This window comes from Lampetra planeri, chromosome 48 (genome assembly GCF_965212315.1).
Source record: "Lampetra planeri chromosome 48, kcLamPlan1.2.h2, whole genome shotgun sequence".
Taxonomy (NCBI): domain Eukaryota; kingdom Metazoa; phylum Chordata; class Hyperoartia; order Petromyzontiformes; family Petromyzontidae; genus Lampetra; species Lampetra planeri.
This window is the reverse complement of record NC_136154.1, coordinates 70,811-96,389: the sequence shown is the minus strand read 5'-3', so window position 1 is coordinate 96,389 and position 25,579 is coordinate 70,811. Positions and strand designations below refer to the sequence as shown.

The 25,579-nt window shown below is 46.6% G+C and overlaps 1 protein-coding gene across 1 annotated transcript; it reads right to left on the bottom strand.

Annotated features, from left to right (window-relative positions):
• Window positions 1–407: 407 nt before the first annotated feature.
• LOC144733785 (uncharacterized) lies at window positions 408–23,379 on the bottom strand. The gene is made up of 6 exons (XM_078615803.1): window positions 23,325–23,379; window positions 18,927–19,029; window positions 18,052–18,199; window positions 3,516–3,676; window positions 2,339–2,400; window positions 408–1,667 (listed from the first exon to the last, which is right to left on the bottom strand). Exons 3-6 carry the CDS (start codon window positions 18,088–18,090, stop codon window positions 1,486–1,488), a joined length of 444 nt encoding a protein of 147 aa, XP_078471929.1. The 5' UTR covers window positions 18,091–18,199; window positions 18,927–19,029; window positions 23,325–23,379; the 3' UTR covers window positions 408–1,485.
• Between the last annotated feature and the right edge of the window lie 2,200 nt (window positions 23,380–25,579).

Sequence of the window (25,579 nt, the reverse complement as noted above, 5' to 3'; positions counted from 1 at the left end):
TCACAAGCATAGAGGGCATAACTGTGACCGAGAAGACCCGGAGCTTTGTATGTATCAACAAGCCAGGTAGCTTCTACATAGCGTTACACAGCTGATGAAAAGTCGCTCGACTGATTTAGAGCAAGACCTCGGCTGCCAAACCAGAGGTGGTCATACGCACACTGCCCAAGTACAGACTTCTCTACTCTCCCCACAACTATCTCATCACTTGAGGAGTTAATGGAGGGGAGCATGTGATGCCATAAAATACCCAGGCCGGTGCTTTGTTTTTGTGGGGCCAATGGCAAGGCGCTATTTCTGAAGTAGCATGCTCCAGGTTCAGCAGCAGGATCTGCAACTTTTGCTCAGTGGGCAGCAATTGCCAGATAATGCGCATACGTATGGTTGACACAGACATGTAGACATGCAAGGATTCCCCCAACTCGTGTACTGTACCACAAGGACTGCACAAAACATGATCTTATATTAAATACAATTTTGTACAAAATTGTGTTGCCTTTAAAGACTTGCCTTATTCAAAATCAGTCAAATTCACTAAGGGGTTGCACAAAGCTATCAAGATGCAAACCATAGGATATTTATACTATTTGAAAATATGCAAATACGTTGGAATGTATCACAATCCACATTCATAACTCTTAATAATTTGTTACGACTCAACTGACAGTCTGCACTATTGACTTTTTAGGCTGAGTTTGAAGAAATATCCTGACACAGCAGGTTGCTGGACGTATGTTGAACGTCTTTCGCACCATACATATCCAACCATGCTTAATAAGTGCCGGGAAAGAAGTACAAAAAGCAGTTCTAAATACTGTTAATGCTGGAGCTCCTGGATGTAACATCTTTCAAAAACAGATATCTTGAGCCGTCATCATCCTCTTCCACATAGAACAGAAAGAGGGAATTGTGCGTGAGCAACATCTTCCATTTTTAAACCACGAGACTTTCTTTAAAGTAGCAATCACAGTACACACATGTAGGGACTGTGTTGGATACCATCTCCTTTACTAAAACAGATGCTCCCTGCTTCCCCATCTCAGTCTCTCCACTGTCAAGTGGTTCAGGTGGACAAGCCTCTGAAGGAACCAGAATGACGTAAGGGTCACGTGCAGCTGCACCGAGCCCTGCTGCAGAGAAACATGTGAGCCCTCGTCTGCATTGACTGGCTGCTGAACACTTTTAAGATGTCCGGCGCATGCTGTACACCTTTGTGATCACGCCAATCGTGCGGGTTCCATCCAAGGGTGAGGCGATGGGGGCGATCGCATCCCCCTTGAGACGGCAAAATTGCTATTCTATTGTTATTTTTTCTATCTACGTGGCTTTACCAAAAGACCCAAATAATCTTTTATTGATATTTACCAGTAAGACATGTTTTAAGCAGCTTAAAATGTCGGCGCTACCGTCTCTCCATTTACGAAGTTTATAGACACGCCTCTTCACTACTGTGCACTGCAACTCTAATCCAGTGTTGTAGTGCTGCTAGGTGTCATTCAGTGGGCAGGCAGGAACATCGAGACGTCGCTGCTGGGGTTCACTCGACACGCGGCTCGTGTGCAGCGCGTGTGGTCCTCGGTGGAGAATGTGGGTCTTGGACAAGTCCGTCGTCCACATCTTCACAGAAGAGGAATACTGTTTGGAATCGGAGACGTCCACATACGAATCTGCCAGCATCACAAAACAAATATTGGCGATGAGTCAAATTCCATCTTTGGTCACAAATTTTCTTTTGAAATGTGAAATTAAGTACATTTAACTTAACATTGTTTTAGTGTAAGTGCTCATCTCAGAAATATCAACATGCAGCTGATTGCTCGCACTACTGCCAGCAGAAGGAACTCAACTGGGGGAGCTCTGGAGAGCTCCTCGAGGATTATAACTTATCTTTCAAGATGGCCAGGCGTCTTGGAAAGGAAGTACCCACACTTTACCTCACCACATGCATATTGCCAATCAACTCGTTGCAGTGCACCTATTTTACTGCTGGGTGGACAGGCACCGTGAATTTAGGAAACTTGCTTTCACCTTTAGGTCAACTCAGCCTTAAATTAGTCAACCTATACTAGGTCTTCCCTAGGTCAAATCAGCCTTAAGTTAATACAAACCTATATTGGCCCTCTCTTATGGTTTACTTTGGATACATACAAGGCACAATTATTATAACTAATACTCATAACCATACTATCCCTACCCCTAAATCTACTCCTAACATTTGCTCCTGTCTATAGCCAGAAGGTTACACTTCATATGAAAGTGTATGTGCTTGGATTTTAGATGTAAATTTGCAGCATGGGTCTTGCAACGTTGTAATATACTCAGTGGGGAGAAAACTCGCCACAGGAAGTTGTCCATGGTAGAAATAGAACGATGAGATGGGCTGTGTGCAGGGGACGGGTCCTGGCATCACAGGACAGTGCAGGGTGGTAAGTAGCCTTGATCAGTGACCATCATGGCTGCTGATTGAGAGCATACAGTAATGTTTCACGACGGATGACCACATGTTTTCTTAATAGTAGAGTTTTGTTATGGATATAGTGCAACAAAACATTTTGTAAGAGTAATCTTCCTACAATATATACATTGCAAGCAGTATTTAAACATGATATTCACTTATTTTGTACAAACTTATTTTGTGTTTAAACAGGAAAACATTTCATTTCAATGTGTTTGTTTGCAATCTGCCCCTTTGAATATTATATGTGTGGAAATGAACACGAGAAAGCCCACAGAAACCACAGGATAACACTCAAGCTAAGTCATTCAGTACTACGTCGCATATCCGACTTGCTGAGGAGTGTGGTATAGGCAGATCGGTGAAACGTTTGGATATGTGACCGAAAATGCATATGCAATGACAGTCAAAACATGCAAAGATGCTGCACTGGGTGTGGCCGGTGAATTGATCAGGACGGATATGCAACGTACTGTATGTCAAGCATACTTGCTGTACCAAATCCTACAGGTACCATCCCATCACCCTGCAGGCGCGTGCCCCCAGCAAACACGATAGCTCCATCTCCACAAAATCCACCAAACCTCAACTACAAACCACTGGTTCACAGGCTCATGTCACAGTGGTTATCATGCTGATTTACCCAGCAAAGCGTCATTGAGCACATCGACTATTTTTCAGAAGAGTCTTGCCAGGTTTGCACAGGAGGGGGTTACGATTGCTATGTATATCCCCAATTGAATCATTCAGGCACAATTTCTCATGAGAATAACATGGCTCATGATGCCGCCACACAATGGCCTAACCTTGCGAATGACGTCACGGGATCTTTAATGTCTACTCTGAAGCAGACTGAGTGTATGTTTACAGCTAAAAAACCCGCAGTATTAAATCCGAGCAGCCGCTGGATTCTAACCGTGCACCTTCGTAATAAGCGGCAAACGCACGACTGCTAGGCGGTCACCACCCTTTTTGATGATTTTCGACCTCCCATTATTTTTGCATGAAATAAAAAAAAATCACTTTGTTGACGTTTGTTTTCGTCACCAATTTCACGAACCAAATGAACCGTGGCCCGGTGAGTGTCACCGGAGCGCAGTGGCGACAATGAGGCCTCTGCCAGGAGAAGCGCGGAGCGCGTCCCGTGAGCCAGGCCGGCTCCAGTGCCGTCACTTTCCTCACGAAGAAGCGAGACATCTGTACCATCTCGTTCAACACCACCTAAACGCGTGTGCACAAAAGCACGCAGATAGTGACCCTCGTTTAGAATTAAATACTGGAGGGGGCTGCTGTGGTGCAATGCCTAGCACGCTGGCCTGGCAACAGAGAGGTTGCTCGTTCGACCCTCTGACACAGCAGTTGAAACAAATGGTCAAGTAATCTTATATTCCCCTGCCTATCTGCCAAGCAGTAAAACATCTTACCAGTGTGGAAGAGTAGACTAAATACTTTGTAAAGGGGCTCTCACACGAGCATCCTCTTGTGGAATTATTTCTGCCAGCAGAGGCATGAGAAAAAGCAACGTTATGACTGTGCCACAGCTCCACAATCCCAATTGTTTTGGCAAAGTGTTCAAAGAATGTTGGTAATTAAAAAGGTTGCTTATGTATTTAACATGTGGGTGTTTAGAGGCCAGAGCACCGAAATGGCACCACCGAGTACCTGAGTTTGAATCCAGGCAGCTGCCTGTGATTAAAGCGGGTTCTCAAATCGAGTGAGTTAATGGTCTCATTCCGGTTGTCATTGACTGCACAAAATAATGCATCATATTTACTGTAATTCTGCACGACTAATATTACTCTCATATGAGAAACGGGTGGGCAAGTCCTGCCCTTTACTATGTGGACGAAAGGTCAATTAAAGGATACAAAGTAGCTCTGTGACATCATATTCATTGGGCTATGATCTAAAACAAGGCTTGTATTGCTCTGTAAGACACGAATGAATACTTGGGGATCCATGACATGATAGCGAGAGCACAATCGCGGTAAATTGGGAAAATATGGAAAAAAATGCAGGTTTACAAATAAAAAACATTGCGGGTTTATTACCACTACAGTGGCTCCTCGGCATTGAGCACGGAGGTGGTGTGGATGTGGGGCTCAAAGTCATCTCCTACCGTCCTGTTTCACGAAAAAGTGGAAAAACAGAGTACTAGTCAACAGACGTCTACTGCCATTAATATCAACAAAAAATATATAACACGCACATTTGCATGAAATTGTCCACGTCTCCAACATGGCCATGATGAACCCAGTGAGACAGTCAAAGCTGGGGACAGCATGAAGAATCTCAGCACTGTTAGATCAGTTTATCTGACAAAACACACTGACCCAGAAGCATGTACACATACAAAGACACCCCATATAGCCTTTACCAAACTTTTGGAACAAGTGGTGTTTGCAAGAACCCATGAAGTCCGGCTGGCATACTAGGAGCTGGGTGGCCAGCACCACGCCCGGCCGCCTTGGTCTCCCAAGTGGTTATGTTTACACACCGCACCAGGTACTGATTTCAGGTTGAGTCGACATAGAGGAGGCCGAAGACCGGTTCGGATAATCGTCACTGGTACTAGCCATGAGCGGGACCGAACTCGGGTCACCAAGTTCATAGTGCAGCTCGCTAACCGCTACAATACCACTCCCCACCACTACACACATACGTACTCTCACACACAAAACAAAAACACAGAGTCACAGTTTATACAGGCTGCCTGGCACATGCCAGGCAAGTGCTGCTGGCATGTGCCTATTAAGACTGGCAATGTGCACAAGGGGGTGGTGGGGCCAGTTCCAAGCCTAGCTCCCTTTGCTGATGTTAATACACACTGAAGCATGTACTTATTTGGAGCTGAGTCTACATATAGGAGACTCGAATTGGTTCAGATATCACTCATCACTGATGCGAGCCATGGCACGAAATCAAACTTAGGTCGCTGGATTTGTAGCCACTAGCCTCCTGCAACACATATGCCAATTTCTACACAAGTACACTCAAACCCCTGAAAAAACCCCAGAAAATACCAAGGATCCAATCTCAGGTCTCAACAGTGCCAGCGTAGTGTCTCTGACTCTGGCCATTGTGAACTCTTTCAGAGCAACAGGTAGATACCCCTCTTCATCCAGGATCTCAGCAGTGCTCATCACTTCATGTAGGACATAGCCATTCTGATTGCCCTGAACCACACAACCAACTTTTCTTATTCTAAGCCAAACGTTCCATTATTGCATGGGGTCAGTTGCTTCTATTTCCTTTCTCCGTGAACTTCCATTCCGTGCCTCTTTTCTCGTCAAATCCACCGTCGTGTCTCGTGTCACCGCAGCCTCCCATCTCCCCCTCGGTCACCCTCTACTCCTTTTGTGCTGCATCGGTAGCATCTCCATAGCACATTTCCCTTACACCTTCTTTGTCTCTTCTCAACACAAACCATCAAAGTCTCACCTCTCTAACCTTCGTGATAATCTCAATAACCCATAAGGCACATGACCACTTCGTCATATTAAAACATGAGGCAGTGTGGAGAAACTGCACCTGTAAGATTCACGGTGGTGCAGTTTGGCAGCATTGGTGAAGAAACCGGACACAATACACGGGGTTGGCATCTCCTGCTCATGCAGACAGAGCGGAAAACAAGACACACAACACACACATTGGGAATAGTGACTAAAATCCAATTCTTTGGTTCTCTCAGTAAAGTCACGTAGGTAGAAAAATAAAACAAAAATAATAATATATCACGACGTTGCGATCTCAACACAAGTGCTGGTTCAGCAGTTCCACTGCAGGATTATTTTTTCTGCCCGAGGACGACCGCTTGTGTTGCAGTCGAAACGTTGTGATATATTATTTTTTTGATTAAAATTTTCTACCTACGTGGCTTTACCGAAAGAACCAAAGCATATGGATTCCTGCAGTCACGAAAGCTTCAAATCAAGATTAAAATCCAATTATCTGTGATTAAATTTTCACCTTATCTGTATTTGTCCACGGGTAAGAGCAGATAATGAGAAAGTTGGCAATGTGGGAAATATCCTGGGTCAGCTGGGGATTTGATGAAGATAACTCTGCAAAGAAAAATGGAAAGGAAACGGGGAAGAGGGAGGAACTGATCAGTTGGTGGCAAAATGTGAACAGTTAGATGGGACTCTCCATGAGAGAGCCTGAAGATCACGAAAGATGAGGAGCATCGTCCTTGGGCATCAACCCTCGGTTATGACGATGACAAGAGATGGACAGGAGCAATGAGATAAGAGTTGTCATGCAACATTTCACATTACAATTGGTTTTGCACTTCAGCCAGGTGGAGGTGGCGCAAGCCTGTGATCCAGTACTGTGGAGGCAAGAGTTGGTAGATCACACAAATGTGTGTTAGAATGCAGCACAACACAAATCTTGACGCCACCTGTTCCATCTGTATGGGAAGGAATGTTGCACTCCTCCGCACTCAGAGACTGATCTAGCCAACCGTACTAAAGAAAAGTGTGCTAATTTAAGGTGAATTGCAAACAAAATTACAACGAACGGTTACAAACCACTGCATTGACATAGTTGGGAACCCAGGTAACTGCAACTGCTAGTCAACCCGGTATGTTTACCTGTGACACTTGGATCGGACTTGCACGAGTTCAGCCCGTGAGCCTGTCACTCCACGTGGTCTCAAAGTGCCCCTAGCCTGGGCAGAAGCAGACATCGTCGGGAAGTCATCTGTACTTGTATAACATCTCTCCACGGCTAGGACGGTGCTCGTGTACTTGTGGTTGAAGAGCTTTGGAATTTCTGGATTAAAAGTAGAAAGTAATGGTGCAGTTCTACAATTACTTGCTCGCGTCACTGCTGGCAGAAGGGCCTCCACTAGAGAGACCGTGCAGTGGCTGGTGCACCAAGCAGTAGCGAGGCCTTTGTGTTCCTGAGGTTGGTGATGATCAGTGTTGATTTCGTCAGCATTTCACTCTTTTAGTAATAGTCTACAATAACCTGCAACATTTTAGCCAACCCATCATCTGTTTCATTTAGTCATTAAAATAAGTAATCAACTAAATTAAATCCACAGAATAAGACTTTACGTAAATTCCACAGGCTTTCGGTAACCAACAAAATTAACGCTCATGTTGATACATCGGAAGTTACCGACTACTTTTAGTCAGAGTTGACCAACAATCAGAATGGGAACAAAGCAGCATGGGTCAGTATAACCATAGCACTGAAAACCAACACTGCCTGCTCATCACATGCAATAGCACGGCATCGATACATGGATTTTAAAGCCACGCTAGCATCAACCACGCAATCAACTCAAACCTCTGCATTAAGAGGAGCAGATGTAATGATAATCCTCAGCTCTTCTCTCTTCTTCTGAATTTGCCAAGAAAAATAAATAATACCATGTGTACGTATGTATGTTGAACTTCTTTTGCACCATTCAAAGTCAACTGTGCTAATCGGAGGTGTGGTAATTTAAGGTGAATTGTGAATAAAAGTATGAAATAAAGACAATTAGGGCAGAAGAAAGTGCTTTTGGAATATCGATTTGATCATCAAAAGCAGCATAACAAAGTGCCTGAATAATAAAGGTGGAAATAAGTATTTGACCCCTCTGCAAAACATGACTTAGTACTTGGTGGCAAAACCCTTGTTGGCAATCACAGAGGTCAGACATCTCAGGGGGGATTTTGTCCCACTCCTCTTTGCAGATCTTCTCCAAGTCATTAAGGTTTCGAGGCTGATGTTTGGCAACTCGAACCTTCAGCTCCCTCCACAGATTTTCTATGGGATTAAGGTCTGGAGACTGGCTAAGCCACTCCAGGACCTTAATGTGCTTCTTCTTGAGCCACTCCTTTGTTGCCTTGGCCGTGTGTTTTGGGTCATTGTCATGCTGGAATACCCATCCACGACCCATTTTCAATGCCCTGGCTGAGGGAAGGAGGTTCTCACCCAAGATTTGACTGTACATGGCCCCGTCCATCATCCCTTTGATGCGGTGAAGTTGTCCTGTCCCCTTAGCAGAAAAACACCCCCAAAGCATAATGTTTCCACCTCCATGTTTGACGGTAGGGATGGTGTTCTCGGGGTCATAGGCAGCATTCCTCCTCCTCCAAACACGGCGAGTTGAGTTGATGCCAAAGAGGTCCATTTTGGTCTCATCTGACCACAACACTTTCACCCAGTTGTCCTCCGAATCATTCAGATGTTCATTGGCAAACTTCAAACGGGCATGTATATGTGCTTTCTTGAGCAGGGGGACCTTGCGGGCGCCGCAGGATTTCAGTCCTTCACGGCGTAGTGTGTTACCAACTGTTTTCTTGGTGACTATGGTCCCAGCTGCCTTGAGATCATTGACAAGATCCTCCCGTGTAGTTCTGGGCTGATTCCTCACCGTTCTCATGATCATTGCAACTCCACGAGGTGAGATCTTGGATGGAGTCCCAGGCCGAGGGAGATTGACAACCAACTGTTGTCACCTTCTCACCAAGCTGCTTGGCGATGGTCTTGTAGCCCATTCCAGCCTTGTGTAGGTCTACAACCTTGTCCCTGACATCCTTGGAGAGCTCTTTGGTCTTGGCCATGGTGGAGAGTTTGGAATCTGATTTGATTGATTGCTTTTGTGAACATGTGTCTTTTATACAGGTGTAGAGGAGTAGAGGAGAGTGGTGGCGTCGCGTGCGCTGTCCGGTGCGGTGACATCACGGGACGTGGGGTCGCACGCGCCGGGCAGTGCACGTGACGTCTCGCCTCAGAGGGTATTTAAGGGAGACCCCGTGACGTAAGCGGGGTCACTGGAGGAACGGGGATAGTGGAAGGGGTGAAGAGGGAACCCTTATAGTGATACCTGTTAATAAACCCTGGCGGAAGCCCCTAACTCACCTCCGTCTCCGAGTACCTCCGTCTACAACAGCAACAACTACTTAACACAGGTAACGAGCTGAGATTAGGAGCACACTCTTAAAGGGAGTGCTCCTAATCTCAGCTTGTTACCTGTATAAAAGACACCTGGGAGCCAGTAATCTTTCTGATTGAGAGGGGGTCAAATACTTATTTCCCTCATAAAAATGCAAATCAATTCATAACATTTTTGACATGCGTTTTTCTGGATTTTGTTGTTGTTATTCTGTATCTCACTGTTCAAATAAACCTACCATTAAAATTATAGACTTATCATTTCTTTATCAGTGGGCAAACGTACAAAATCAGCAGGGGATCAAATACTTTTTCCCTCACTGCATCCCACTAGACTCCCCTCCACAAAACTGTATCTTACCTCTCATCCCACTCGACTCTGCTCCACACACTCACCTGTTTCTCCCCTCTTCTCACTCTACTCCCCTTAACAAACTCACCTGTCTCTCCCCTCTCATTTCACTTGAGTCCACACACTCAACTGTTTCTCCCCTCTAATCTCACTCTACTACCTTCCAGACACTCACCTGCCTTTCTCCCCTCTCATCCAACTCTACTCTCCTCCACAAACTCACCTGTCTCTCCCCACTTACCCTACTCTACTCCCCTCCACACATCATCCTGCCTGTCAACTCTCATTCACTCTGCTCCCCTTCACACATATTCACCTAATAATATTCTGATGAGTTTTGATGTATTTTTCTCTATTTACTAAGGTTACAGTTAACAAGTCATTTACATTACTTGATACACTAGTAAAGAAGACAGGTTTACCAGAAGATATTCCAAAACTAGCTGACCATTGTCTAAATAACACTTATTTCTTTTCGAGAGCTGACTTCTTTAGACAAAAGGAAGGAGCAGCAATGGGCTATCCTTTGTCTCCTGCTATAGCAAATCTGTGCATGTAAAACTTTGAAACAAGAGCATTTACCTCAAGTACATTAAAACCATCCTTTTGGTTCAGATATGTCGATGACACTTTGGTTGTCTTGCCACATGGTAAAGATACACTTAATTAATTTTTAAATCATCTCAATGCACAAAACCCAGGTATCCAGTTCACCATGGAAATGGAGGTGAGCAACACACTCCCCTTCCTGGATACTTTGCTTGGATGCGGTAAAAATGGTAAAAAAACACACATCATCTACCGAAAGGGAACGCACACTGATGCCTATCTGAATACAGATTCGCATCATCACCCAGCACAGAAATCCTCTCTCATCAAGACGTTCATACATCAGGCAAAAACAGTGTCAGATGGTGAAAGTCTAAGGAGAGAGATTAAACATGTTAAAGAAGCACTACGACCGAATGGCTAAAATAATGCTCAAATTAACAGAGCAGTGAATGCAAAACCAAGACCGAACAACAATACTGCTGAAAGTGATCAGATTATCAAAACAATTAAAATACCATATATCTCGGGTGTTACTGAAAAATTAGCCCGTGTTTTGCAAAAGCAAAACTTTAAAGTGAGATTTGGTACGGTACACAAAACTCAAAAAATAGTGTCTTGTACTAAAGATTAATTACCAAAGTTATCAACAGATGGTGTATATCGGATCAATTGCTTATGCAGTAAATGCTATATTGGACAGCCGGGACGTAACATAAGCGTAAGACTAAAAGAACACCAAAGGAACGTTAAATTCTCTCAAACACAGCTGTCAGCAGTGGCAGAGCATGCTTACTAACAAGGACATTCAATTGATTTTGATAACGTTGGAAGTGTTATGCAAAACTAATTATTACTGGCCAAGACTAATTAGAGAATCAATCAAAATTGAGAATACAAATAATTTCAACCGCTGTGATAGCTATACTCAGTGAAGCCTGGAAGCTATTATTAAGTAATACACAATACATATTGCAATTCCTTATAGAGTGCTAAGTGGCCGATTACTGATCTATTACATAACTGCAATACCCGCCCCCCACCTCTTATCTCGAAACCTGATGGGATTCAACAATGATGACGTCATCATGCACTATTTAAGGCCGGAAGCAGGTGGGGATGGCTTCACTATTCTGGCAAATCGCCTGAAGATGCTGGATGTAATGACCAGCAAAACGTCATACTCAAATTCTAAATATCGTGGTTTCACTCTTCAAACCCACCACTGGGCTCAAGTAACTAATTGACGTTTTGTTAACGAGACACATTTTTTTACTGATTGGCTGTGTCGGGTGGTGGAGGGTTGCAACACATTTATAATAACGCGATCTCACCCAAAAAACATTATTATGAATAATACTGGGTCTTTCAGTAAAGCCACGGAGATAGAAAAAAAAGAAACGCTATCACGACGTTTTGATCAAAACACAAGCAATCATCATCAGGTGAAAAAAGAGGGGGAAAGCTGCTGAGGCAGGTCTACCCCAATCAAAGAGCTGTTTACAAACGTTTAGAGATCTACTCCCCTTCATACACAATCACATGTCTCTCACCTCTCATCTCACTCTAGGCCACACTCGCCTGTTTTTCACCGAATCCCACTGTACTCCCCTCCACACACTCCCCTGACTCTCCCCTTTCACCTCACTCTTCTCCCCTCCACACTCACCTGTCTCCCCCTCTCAACCTACTCGACTCCGCTCCACATACTCACCTTTCTCAACCTTCTCAACCTTCTCATCCCAGTCCATGCCCCTCCACACACTCACTATCGCTCCTCTCGAATCCCCCTCTACGCCCCTCCACACACTCGGATTCCTATGTCCCCTCTCATCCACTGAACTCCCCTCCACAAACTCACCTGTCTCTCCCGTCATTTCAATGGACTCCTCTCCACACACTCACTATCGCTCCTCTTGAATCCCCCTCAACGCCCCTCCACACACTCCGCTTCCTCTGTACTCTCTCATCCACTGGACTCCCCTCCCCACACTCACTAGTCTCTCCCCTTCCATCCTACTCTACTCCTATCCACACACTCACTGTTACTCCTCTCTCATCCACTGTACTCCTTTCCCCACACTCCCCTGCCTCTCCCCTTTCACCTCACTCGACTCTCCTCCACACTCACCTGTCTCCCCCTCTAATCCCAATCTACTCCCTTCAACAAACTCACCTGTCCCTCTCCTCTCACTCGACTGACCTCCACACTCAACTGCCTCTCCCCTCTCGTCTCACTATACTACACTCCACACTCACTAGTCTCTCCACTCACTTCAATGTACTCCCCTCCACACACTCACTGTAGCTCCTCTCGAACCCCCTCTACGCCCCTCCACACACTCTGCTTCCTCTGTCCCCTCTTATACACTGTACTCCTCTTCACACACTCACCTGTCTCTACCCTTTCATCTAACTCTACTCCCCTCCCCACACTCACCATCACTCCCCTCTCATCCCACTGTATTCCTCACTCACCTGCCTCTCCTCTTTCATCTCACTCTACTCCCATCCACACACTCACCTGTTTCCCGCTCTCATCCCAATCGACTCTGCTCTACTCACTCACTTGTTTCTCCCCTAATCCCAATGTTCTCCCCTCCACACTCACCTGCCTCTCCACTTCCAACTTACTCTACTCCTCTCCACTCACCTGTCTCTCCCCTCTCATCTCACTCTAGGCTACACTCACCTGCCTCTTCTCTTTCATCTCACTCTACTCCCATCCAAACACTCACCTGTATCTCCCCTCTCATCCCACTATACTCCACTCCACAAACTCACATGTCTCTCCGATCTCATCCCACTCTACTCAGCTCCACACTCACAAGTCTCTCCCCTCATCCCAATGTTCTCCCATCCACACACCCAGTCACTCCTCTTTCATCTCACTGTACTCTCCTCCACACACTCACCTGCCTCTCCCCTTCCATCTTACTTTACTCCCCTCCACAAACTCAGCTGTCTCCCCCTCTCATCCCACTCTACTCCCGTCTACAAACTCAGTCACTAACCTCTTATCCCACTGGACTCCCTGCACACACTCCCCTGCCTCTACCCTTTCACATCACTCTACTCCCATCCACACACTCACCTGTCTCCCCCTTTCATATAACTCTAGGCCACACTCAGCTGTCTCTCTCCCCTCTCATCTCACTCTAGCCAACACTCAGCTGTCTCTCCTTTCATCTCATTCTACTCCTCTCCCCACACTCACACCACTGCAGTCCCCTCCACACAATCACCAGTCTCTCCCCTCATTTCTATGAACCCCCTCCACACACTCGCTGTCACTTCACTCGAATCCGCCTCTACGCCCCTCCACACACTCGGCTTCCTATGTCCCCTCTCATCCACTGTACTCCTCTCCACACACTCACGTGCCTCTCTCCATCCATCTCACTCTACTCCGCTCCACACACTCACCTGTCTCTCCCCTAATCTCAATGTTCTCCCCTCCACACACTCACTGTCACTCCTCTCTCATCTCACTGGACTCTCCTCCACTCACCTGCCTCTCCCCTTCCATCTTACTCTACTCCTCTCCACACTCACCTATCACTCCCCTCTCATCCCACTACTCCTCACAACACACTCTCCTGTCTCCCCCTCTCATCCCACTGTACTCCCCTCCACACTAACGTGTCTCTCCCCTCTCATCTCACTCTAGGCTACACTCACCTGCCTCTCCTCTATCATCCCACTCTACTCCTCTCCTCACTCACCTGTCTCTCCCCTCTCATCCCACTCTACTCCCCTCCACAAACTCACATGTCTCTCCCATCTCATCCCACTCTACTCCGCTCGACACTCACCAGTCTCTCCCCTCATTTCAATGTACTCCCCTCCACACACTCACTGTCGCTCCTCTCGAATCCCCCTCTCTGCCCCTCCACACACTCTGCTTCCTCTGTCCCCTCTCATCCACTGTACTCCACCTCAACACACTTCCCTGCCTCTCCCCTTCCATCTTACTCTACTCCTCTCCACACACTCAGCTGTCACCTCCTCTCGTCCCATTCGACTCCCTTCAACAAACTCACCTGTCCCTCTCCTCTCAATCTACTGACCTCCACACACTCAACTGCCTCTCCCCTCTCATTCCACTCTACTCCTCTCCACAAACGCAGTCACTAACCTCCCATCTCACTGTACCCCCTCCATACACTCCCCTGCCTCTCCCCTTCCAACTTACTCTACTCCTCTCCACACACTCACCTGTCTAACCCTCTCATCCAACTCTACTCCCATCAATAAACTCACCCGTCTCTCCCCTCTCGTCTCACTCTACTCAGCTCCACACTCACAAGTCTCTCCCCTCATCCCAATGTTCTCCCCCTCCACACACATAGTCACTCCTCTTTCATCTCACTGTACTCTCCTCCACACACTCACCTGCCTCTCCCCTTCCATCTTACTTTACTCCCCTCCACAAACTCACCTGTCTCCCCCTCTCATCCCAATCTACTCTCTTCAACAAACTCACCTGTACCTCTCCTCTCATCTCACTCTACTGACCTCCACACACTCAACTGCCTCTCCCCTCTCATCCCACTCTACTCCCCTCCACAAACTCAGTCACTAACCTCTTATCCCACTGTAATCCCCATACACACACTCCCCTGCCTCTACCCTTTCACGTCACTCTACTCCCATCCACACACTCACCTGTCTCCCCCTTTCATATAACTCTAGGCCACACTCAGCTGTCTCTCTCCCCTCTCATCTCACTCTAGCCAACACTCAGCTGTCTCTCCTTTCATCTCATTCTACTCCTCTCCCCACACTCACACCACTGCAGTCCCCTCCACACAATCACCAGTCTCTCCCCTCATTTCTATGAACTCCCCTCCACACACTCGCTGTCACTTCACTCGAATCCGCCATTACGCCCCTCCACACACTCGGCTTCCTATGTCCCCTCTTATCCACTGTACTCCTCTCCACACACTCACGTGCCTCTCTCCATCCATCTCACTCTACTCCGCTCCACACACTCACCTGTCTCTCCCCTAATTTCAATGTTCTCCCCTCCACACACTCACTGTCACTCCTCTCTCATCTCACTGGACTCTCCTCCACTCACCTGCCTCTCCCCTTCCATCTTACTCTACTCCTCTCCACACTCACCTATCACTCCCCTCTCATCCCACTACTCCTCACAACACACTCTCCTGTCTCCCCCTCTCATCCCACTGTACTCCCCTCCACACTAACGTGTCTCTCCCCTCTCATCTCACTCTACTCCCCTCCACAAACTCACATGTCTCTCCCATCTCATCCCACTCTACTCCGCTCGACACTCACCAGTCTCTCCCCTCATTTCAATGTACTCCCCTCCACACACTCACTGTCGCTCCTCTCGAATCCCCCTCTCTGCCCCTCCACACACTCTGCTTCCTCTGTCCCCTCTCATCCACTGTACTCCACCTCAACACACTTCCCTGCCTCTCCCCTTCCATCTTACTCTACTCCTCTCCACACACTCAGCTGTCACCTCCTCTCGTCCCACTCGACTCCCTTCAACAAACTCACCTGTCCCTCTCCTCTCAATCTACTGACCTCCACACACTCAACTGCCTCTCCCCTCTCATTCCACTCTACTCCTCTCCACAAACGCAGTCACTAACCTCCCATCTCACTGTACCCCCTCCATACACTTCCCTGCCTCTCCCCTTCCAACTTACTCTACTCCTCTCCACACACTCACCTGCCTGACCCTCTCATCCAACTCTACTCCCATCAATAAACTCACCCGTCTCTCCACTCTCGTCTCACTCTACTCAGCTCCACACTCACAAGTCTCTCCCCTCATCCCAATGTTCTCCCCCTCCACACACATAGTCACTCCTCTTTCATCTCACTGTACTCTCCTCCACACACTCACCTGCCTCTCCCCTTCCATCTTACTTTACTCCCCTCCACAAACTCACCTGTCTCCCCCTCTCATCCCAATCTACTCTCTTCAACAAACTCACCTGTACCTCTCCTCTCATCTCACTCTACTGACCTCCACACACTCAACTGCCTCTCCCCTCTCATCCCACTCTACTCCCCTCCACAAACTCAGTCACTAACCTCTTATCCCACTGTACTCCCCACACACACTCCCCTGCCTCTACCCTTTCACGTCACTCTACTCCCATCCACACACTCACCTGTCTCCCCCTTTCATATAACTCTAGGCCACACTCAGCTGTCTCTCTCCCCTCTCATCTCACTCTAGCCAACACTCAGCTGTCTCTCCTTTCATCTCATTCTACTCCTCTCCCCACACTCACACCACTGCAGTCCCCTCCACACAATCACCAGTCTCTCCCCTCATTTCTATGAACTCCCCTCCACACACTCGCTGTCACTTCACTCGAATCCGCCTCTACGCCCCTCCACACACTCGGCTTCCTATGTCCCCTCTCATCCACTGTACTCCTCTCCACACACTCACGTGCCTCTCTCCATCCATCTTACTCTACTCCTCTCCACACACTCACCTATCTCTCCCCTCTCATCCCACTAATCCTCACAACACACTCTCCTGTCTACCCCTCTCATTCCACTGTAATCCCCTCCACACACTAACGTGTCTCTCCCCTATCTCACTCTAGGCTACACTCACCTGCCTCTCCGCTTTCATCTCACTCTACTCCGCTCCACACACTCACCTGTCTCTCCCCTAATCTCAATGTTCTCCCCTCCACACACTCACTGTCACTCCTCTCTCATCTCACTGGACTCTCCTCCACACACTCACCTGCCTCTCCCCTTCCATCTTACTTTACTCCCCTCCACAAACTCACCTGTCTCCCCCTCTCATCCCAATCTACTCCCTTCAACAAACTCACCTGTACCTCTCCTCTCATCTCACTCTACTGACCTCCACACACTCAACTGCCTCTCCACTCTCATCCCACTCTACTCCCCTCCACAAACTCAGTCACTAACCTCTTATCCCACTGTACTCCCCACACCCACTCCCCTGCCTCTACCCTTTCACATCACTCTACTCCCATCCACACACTCACCTGTCTCCCCCTTTCATATAACTCTAGGCCACACTCAGCTGTCTCTCTCCCCTCTCATCTCACTCTAGCCAACACTCAGCTGTCTCTCCTTTCATCTCATTCTACTCCTCTCCCCACACTCACACCACTGCAGTCCCCTCCACACAATCACCAGTCTCTCCCCTCATTTCTATGAACTCCCCTCCACACACTCGCTGTCACTCCACTCGAATCCGCCTCTACGCCCCTCCACACACTCGGCTTCCTATGTCCCCTCTCATCCACTGTACTCCTCTCCACACACTCACGTGCCTCTCTCCATCCATCTTACTCTACTCCTCTCCACACACTCGCCTGTCTCGCCCCTTTCATCTCACTACTCCTCACAACACACTATCCTGTCTCCCCCTCTCATCCCTCTGTACTCCCCTCCACACTAACGTGTCTCTCCCCTCTCATCTCACTCTAGGCTACACTCACCTGCCTCTCCTCTTTCATCTCACTCTACTCCCATCCACACACTCACCTGTCTCTCCCCTCTCATCCCACTCTTACTCCCCTCCACAAACTCACGTGTCTCTCCCATCTCATCCCACTCTACTCTGCTCGACACTCACAAGTCTCTCCCCTAATTTCAATGTACGCCCCTCCACACACTCACTGTCACTCCTCTCGAATCCCCCTCTCTGCCCCTCCACACACTCTGCTTCCTCTGTCCCCTCTCATCCACTGTACTCCACCTCCACACACTTCCCTGCCTCTCCCCTTCCATCTTACTCTACTCCCCTCCACAAACTCACCTGTTTCTTCCCTGCGAGTTTGCGTTGCATTGTAGCCATGCCAGCTGCCCCGGGACCGGCGCGCAGTTCCAGGTAGGCGAGTGGCCCCGCTGGTGTTGAGTTCCCACCACACTCGCCGCGCCACAGCTGGGTGCAGACCCCAGCTGCGCTGTGGGGGCGGGGGTCAGACACAGAGAGAAGCAGACGCTCGCCGATTGATTTGCTGCTGGGTGGACGATGTGGCAGCGCATCGAGCTGCAGCGGGGGAGCACAGGAGGGAGGAGCGGGATCAGGATCTACCCGAGCAGACTCCCACCACAGGGAGTTCATGGAATATTCTTGATTCCTCACGGGATGCGGTTGTTCTTGCTCTATTTCACCCTTGCAAATTCTTCCAAGCTCCTCTCTCGAGTCCTCACCTGGTGACATTAAATCAACTCTGGGACACTTAAGAATCGTGTCTGGTTCATAGGTGTGTTTCTGGGTCGTGCCGCGAGGCGTGGTTCAGCACGATGATCGACGTCTTGCTCCACGTGTTGGGAGCTCGTGCAGGAACTGTGGGGAAGGTGGTGTTGGTGGGCGGGGACAGTCAGGGTGGGACGACTTCACAACAACAGCCAACCTCCCCCGGGAGTAGCGAGACAACAACATACGTTGAGGACGCCTGTCTCCACGGCTACGTCACTCTCCATCGTAACAGCAATGCCAGTGATTTAACGAAGACACCGTGAGGCGGGTGCTGCCACATTTGGATGTTTGACGACAAATTCCATTACTCGTCACAGATTAGCATCATGTGGGAGGAAACCGGGAGAAAACCTGCCATGTGTAAGTGGAGATAAGACGCTGATATTTAGGAATCCACTGCACACGTATCACGTGTCGCTGTGCACCACCTGCCCTTCCAACACGCATTCTGGGAGTGGCCGGTGAGCCGGTGACTCCACGCGCCGGTGACGATCGTGCAGATAGACTCCCCGTCACCGGGGGGTCCTGGTCCTGAAACAACAACAAACACAAAAATTCCCCCATATCCTCAATGCTACGTTGGGGCAAGTGCTGAGTTGAAACCACGTGCTGAGTCTGTATGTTTTGCAGAGTGTAGAGTGTGAGCGAGTATATGTGGTTGGGAGCGTGTCTGAGTGTGTGTGTGTGACTTATGGAAATCCGAAGGAGCTCTAGTAGGAAAGCCCTGATCCAGCAGTACATTGAAAATCGCTGTAAATAGAAATGTGTGGCACCCATGAAATCATAAAAGTCATGTTAAAGGCTTCCTGGACGACCTGGGACAGCTTTTCCCTGACACTCCCCAACGGCTCGCAGTTGACGACGCGAGGGTTACAGCCGTCTTATAAAGTCACGAATCCAGAATTCGCAAATGTAGAAATCTTGTTCAACAGGAAAAATTGGATAAGTTCTTGATACGAGAAGATAGCACTGGGGGGCACTAGCCGCAACACTTTCCCTGATTGCATTCGCCTTATTCTTAATGGATCTCACAGTCGACGCCAAAATGTCACCTCATCACAGACATACTCTCGAGTGCTAAAATTATAACTGTGCGTTGTTATCAAACACCTGTATCTCTCGAGGAGTCGTCCACCTGAATTCCTCACCATCTCCATTGTCATCAAATCATCATCATGAAAGGGAATAAAAAAAACATTGTCATTCATATTTTATTATTTATTGCAGTCAGTGTTATTAAACTTTTACCATTCCCCCCTATGTTCACTCGTGCCAGGAATATAACCCCATTTTTCCTGTTGAACAAGGTTTCTACATTCGCGAGCGTTTTTAAGAACATAACCCTTGCGGGTTGAGAGGGTTTACCGTCGATATTTTATCTTGGAAAAAAGCCAGTGTTATTGACGAATGCGTCAATTTATTTGTTGTTGTGCTTGTGTACCACTGCCAACGTAGAAACACCAAGTCATTTGGTGTGCAATGTGTATGAGACCAAATAGTCGGTGTTGTAGACCAAAATTGTTAACATGGGTGAGGGAATGAATCTGACTGCTCACCCTTCATCTAAATGAATCATCGATTGTGCATTTCATATAGTGTACCGTCAAAATACACGACTGCATTTTTCTTCAGGGTCATTTTCAATTATGCGACCCAACTGGGTGGGATAGTTTTGCATCATTTCATCGATTTCAGGCTCACAGCCTTGCAGGTCAATGCCGCGCAAAGAATACATTGGCATTTTAAACGTATTTGTGCATTCCATGTAGCCTTGGGTCTCAAAGCCATCTAGATTTGAAGCTTTCGTGACTGCAAGGATTCAAACTCTTAGTTCTTTCGGTAAAGTCACGTAGGTAAAAAATGAAATTAAAATTAATAAAAATAAAACAATAAAAATCACGACGTTTCGGAGGCAACACAAGCTTCCGTCTTCAGGTGAAACCGTCACAGCAAAATATCTGTACCTTATATAGTGGTTAAGGGGGGAGGAGGAGTTGTGAAGTGGTCAATTACTGCTTTTGTTATACTGCTGGGTGGGTAAATGAATTAGATACGATTAAGCCGCTCTTTGTTATGCTGTTTGTGTGCAAGTCACTGTGGGATGAATGGACTCGTGGTCAGGGACGTGTTGCGCAAGTAACTGTGGATGTACATAATAGAAAAGGGGCGGAAATGCCCATGTTTATACCAGTGTTGGCTGACAATAAAGAGTACTGTTAAACGTTAGGGATGTTAACACTCGGTGAAGTAAAATAGTGCCTGTCAGATAAGATGGTCTAAAAATGTGTAATTAAATCTTTTTTGCATGGTTGATAACATCTTTCCGTTGATTACTAAGTTTGTACCCATCATCACGGTTGAAATTATGTCTGTGTTTGTATATCTGAACCTTTGATGGTAGCCAGAAGGCTTGCAGAGCACCTTAGTCTCGGAGAAAACAATCTCATGAGAGCCCACCGAGTTGTAGCAATGATCGGCAACGGCGGACGACTCAATTTTGCCGTGTTTCAAATCTGACTTGTGCTCGCGGACACGACCAGAGACATGACGTTTCGTTTCCCCAATATAACAGTCACCACAGCTGCAACTCAGTTTATAGACTCCAGGGTATTGCAAGTCAGGGATGACATCCTTCACAGATGGAATTAGATCACGGATTTTATGTACTGTACTGAATCGGACTTGGATCTTATGTTTGTTTAGAATTTTGGAGATCTTTTTGGTCACGCCTGTCACGTTACCATACATAGCAGGCGTGACCAAAAAGATCTCCAAAATTCTAAACAAACATAAGATCCAAGTCCGATTCAGTACAGTACATAAAATCCGTGATCTAATTCCATCTGTGAAGGATGTCATCCCTGACTTGCAATACCCTGGAGTCTATAAACTGAGTTGCAGCTGTGGTGACTGTTACATTGGGGAAACGAACCATCATGCCTTTGATCGTGTCCGCGAGCACAAGTCAGATTTGAAACACGGCAAAATTGAGTCGTCCGCCGTTGCCGATCATTGCTACAACTCGGTGGGCTCTCATGAGATTGTTTTCTCCGAGACTAAGGTGCTCTGCAAGCCTTGTGGCTACCATCAAAGGTTTGTACACGAAGCCATTCAGATATACAAACACAGACATAATTTCAACCGTGATGATGGGTACAGACTTAGTAATCATTGGAAAGATGTTATCAACCATGCAAAAAAGATTTAATTACACATCTGACAGGCACTATTTTACTTCACCGAGTGTTAACATCCCTAACGTTTAACAGTACTCTTTATTGTCAGCCAACACTGGTATAAACATGGGCATTTCCGCCCCTTTTCTATTATGTACATCCACAGTTACTTGCGCAACACGTCCCTGACCACGAGTCCATTCATCCCACAGTGACTTGCGCACAAACAGCATAACAAAGAGCGGCTTAATCGTATCTAATTCATTTACCCACCCAGCAGTATAACAAAAGCAGTAATTGACCACTTCACAACTCCTCCTCCCCCGCTGCCCTTCCTGGCTCCTCCCCCCTTAACCACTATATAAGGTACAGATATTTTGCTGTGACTGTTTCACCTGCAGACGGAAGCTTGTGTTGCCTCCGAAACGTCGTGATTTTTATTGTTTTATTTTTATTAATTTTAATTTCATTTTTTACCTACGTGACTTTACGGAAAGAACTAAGAGTATGATCTCAAAGCCATCCTCATTGTCGATGTGATGGTAATGTCTGTCACTAATGGCTTCTCTAGGCCAGTGGTTCGCAACCGGGTGTACGTGAGGTGATTTATAAATGTGTGAAATTATAGCATACATGAGTCACTGGTGAATAATCACGTATGAATCTGCCAATTGAAAATTACGACGCTAACATTTAAATCCATATCGTAACTTAGAACGATATAAAAGACCTTTCTAAATTCATTATCAACAATGTTGTTTCCAAAAGTAACCAGCGAGCGCGAACAAATGACGTCGTTGATTTTGTATTCGCTTACAAGTTAATGGCTAGTTAGGAATACCTCACAAAATGGAGAACTGGTTAACATATCGAGGTCCATTAGTCAAACATGTATTTCTCAGAGCCATGATGGGTCAGGCAAGTGAGGGTAATCGGTTGAAACACTTTTACAAGAAGACTAATAGTAGCCAGAGAAGGTTGAGAACCACTACTCTGAGGACAATCGGGTAAATATTTGCCCGACGGACGCGAGGATGACAACACAATGGGGAGGTTAACACGAGGCAGTTTATATTTTGGACATTCGCTAATACATGTATATAGTTTAAAGTGAAATATTTGGAAGGCTTTAGACCCACATTATATTGGGCACTTTATTTTACCATTTTGAATGCCATAAGTCACGCTCTGAAAATAAATATCAGCACGGAGGGGAGGGTAGAGCAGGCAGCTGATTGCAAACTGGACGTCTCGTAGTTCCATTATTTTTAAACGAATCTAGAATATAATCAAACATACGAACAAAAATATGCAAACGACACTTAAATTGACGACTTGGTTAAGTTTTGCTTTTAAATGCTTACCACTTTTTTCGAGAGAGAGAAAAGTGCTCATTTTGCAAAATAAACGTTGAGTGAACCTCTAGGAGGGGGGGGGGGGGTAACGCACAAATAGATTATGTGATATTTCCACGAATGTTAGTACAGTAGTAGTTTTCCCGCCAAAATATTGTACACGTGAATTTTACTCAAACTTGCCGCTACCAAAAAGTTAGCCCTTAAGCGTCGGGCACAACGAAAAGAAGAAACTACATACCTGATATAATATATAAATGTAACAATAATATTAGTAAAGAGCTCACTTACCCACCGCTGTTGGTTTGCGATGGCGGCCCTGCCCGCCGATCCTCGGGTGTGGGTGGGTGTGGTGGCTAACGCCACGCCCGGCCGCCTTTGCCTCCCCGGTGGCGATGTTTACAGGCCGTACTCATTTGATGCAGAGTCGATCTCGGAGTGTCCCATGACCACTTCGTACAATCGCCACCGGTGTTGGCCGTGAGCGGGAGTCGCGAGTCGCTCCCCACGCGCCGCCATGACAGTGCTGCTACCACCACGTGGCCCCCACCTGGGTCACGTGCTCAGGCGGCGTGCGCAGGGCACCGCCTTACGACGATCACTTCGTTGTCGCGTAGCTCCCCTTGCCAACACGGGACGCGTTTGATTGATCGGTCTCCGCTTGTTTCGGGAACATTTTCTCGTGTTGCGAACAAATTGGGCTAAATTCAAATTGCGCGTTCTAGCAGATTCTAGTGAAGAAGAACGCCCGTTAAGCGAGACGCTCCTGTGTTTGGGAAACGAAACGACGTGAATGCAAATATGCAATGAATCCACAAATATACAAATGAGCGATCAAATCACAGCATCCGTGAGAGATAGTGTGTGGAAGATGAGTTTGTTGAAGTTGAGCTGCCGGCTCCACTCAATTTTCAAAGTTTCTTTCAGACGACGAAATTGACCCGTGCCCCCACTTGGGCGAAGACTGACCACCTCAGCTGCCTGGAAGCACACTTCGCAACCAATTTCCATGATTTTGACGTGAAAAGGTGTGATTGGGTACAAAAATCATTTCAATGCCCAGCCTAAAACAATGGATGTGACCGCAGCTGAAACGAAACTCATTGAAATGTCACGTGACAAGTTTTTTCTCACGGAAAAGAAAAAAATCCGCCTTTTGCAAGTATGTAGTGTACACGTGAGTGAGCACACTGACTTTGGATGTGACAGCTGAAGAAGGTGGGATGTGCAATGTCACCCACACCGCAAGATTTTAAGAAACTGTGTCGCATGCCTCAAGCCCACTTAACCTGCTGAGTCCAAATTATTGCTTCATCATTTCTTTATCCAAAATTTTCACATTTGTTGTTCTGCAATACCGAAATAAAATGAACGTACATAATATCCTGTCACTTGAAATGTTTTTTTTTTTATTATTGGTTATTGTGAGTTTAAGATTAATTTTGTATTAAAATAGGGTCATATTGGAAAAAAATTGGAAAGTGCTGCTATACAGTGCGGTTAAATTGTAATCTTGAGAATCTAATATTAGTGTAATTGATTAATTGCAAATATGGAGGGTATTCCACACAATCAAAATATTCAAGTTGATCTGTGCAGAGTCCCAAAAACGCCAAGCGTCCAGCAACAAACAGCACCATCATATGTCAAAGGAAAGAGACCCACGTGAGTATTGAACACTGATGGATAAAATCATAACAAACCGCAGCCAATCGACAGCATACAGGGCAACCATCCCAGACACTTGAGGTAACATCTTGTAATTGTATTTATCTTGAACAAGAGTAACACGTAATATTGTGAAACACCTGAGCCAGGTCTCTTCTGAAAAAGAGCTACATAGCTCAGTGGGCCTCACCTGGTAAAATAAAGTTTATAGTTTTAGTTTTTATAGACTGCCTCGATAAAATATGCCATTTTTTTCCTTACAGAGTATTGGGATGTGGTTGAATTGCATTGCATTGTATCTGATAGATACCAATTACAATACTGCATTTGATGGAATGGATGAATCTAAGGTTTACACTTAAACGGATGGACCATTGAACATGGTACAGGAAACCAGATTGGCCCTGGCTTACTGGTAATTCTGGACAAACCGTTGCTGACATTGTGCTAGAATGCTACACTGAAGGTCGGGAGTTTATAAAATAAAATCCACTGTGTGGAAATGCAGAAGTGGTGGTTCCATAGAGTTCCCCCTCCCAAAGGAATGTGGAATATTGACCACCTTGCTGAGAGCTGCATACAGAATGAAATTTCACCCCATGATCGTTTGGAGCAGCAAGACTCCGATTTTTCAGTTTATGGCAAAATACGCTTTCATATACAAATGCAAACATTACAGCTCATTTGCCAGTCCACTGCTGTACAAGGGCCTCCACACACCGTGTCGGTCATTTGGGTTGTTCGACCATACTTTACCATGCTGCTCGGTATGGGTTGGGGGGGTACAGGATCTGTTCAGATGTCACTTGTCACCGATGTCAGCCATGGCCAGGAATCACACTCAGATGGGGCAGTGCATGAACCACTGCATCATCACTCCAT

Coding starts and splice junctions, on each gene's coding strand:
- LOC144733785 (XM_078615803.1), bottom strand. CDS start 18,090: ATGGCTACAATGCAACGCAAACTCGCAGGGAAGAAACAG. Junction 2,401..3,515: donor ACCGGGCCACGGTTCATTTG/GTTCGTGAAATT, acceptor CTGTGATGCCAG/GACCCGTCCCCTGCACACAG. Junction 1,668..2,338: donor ACCATGGACAACTTCCTGTG/GCGAGTTTTCTC, acceptor TGATGCTGGCAG/ATTCGTATGTGGACGTCTCC.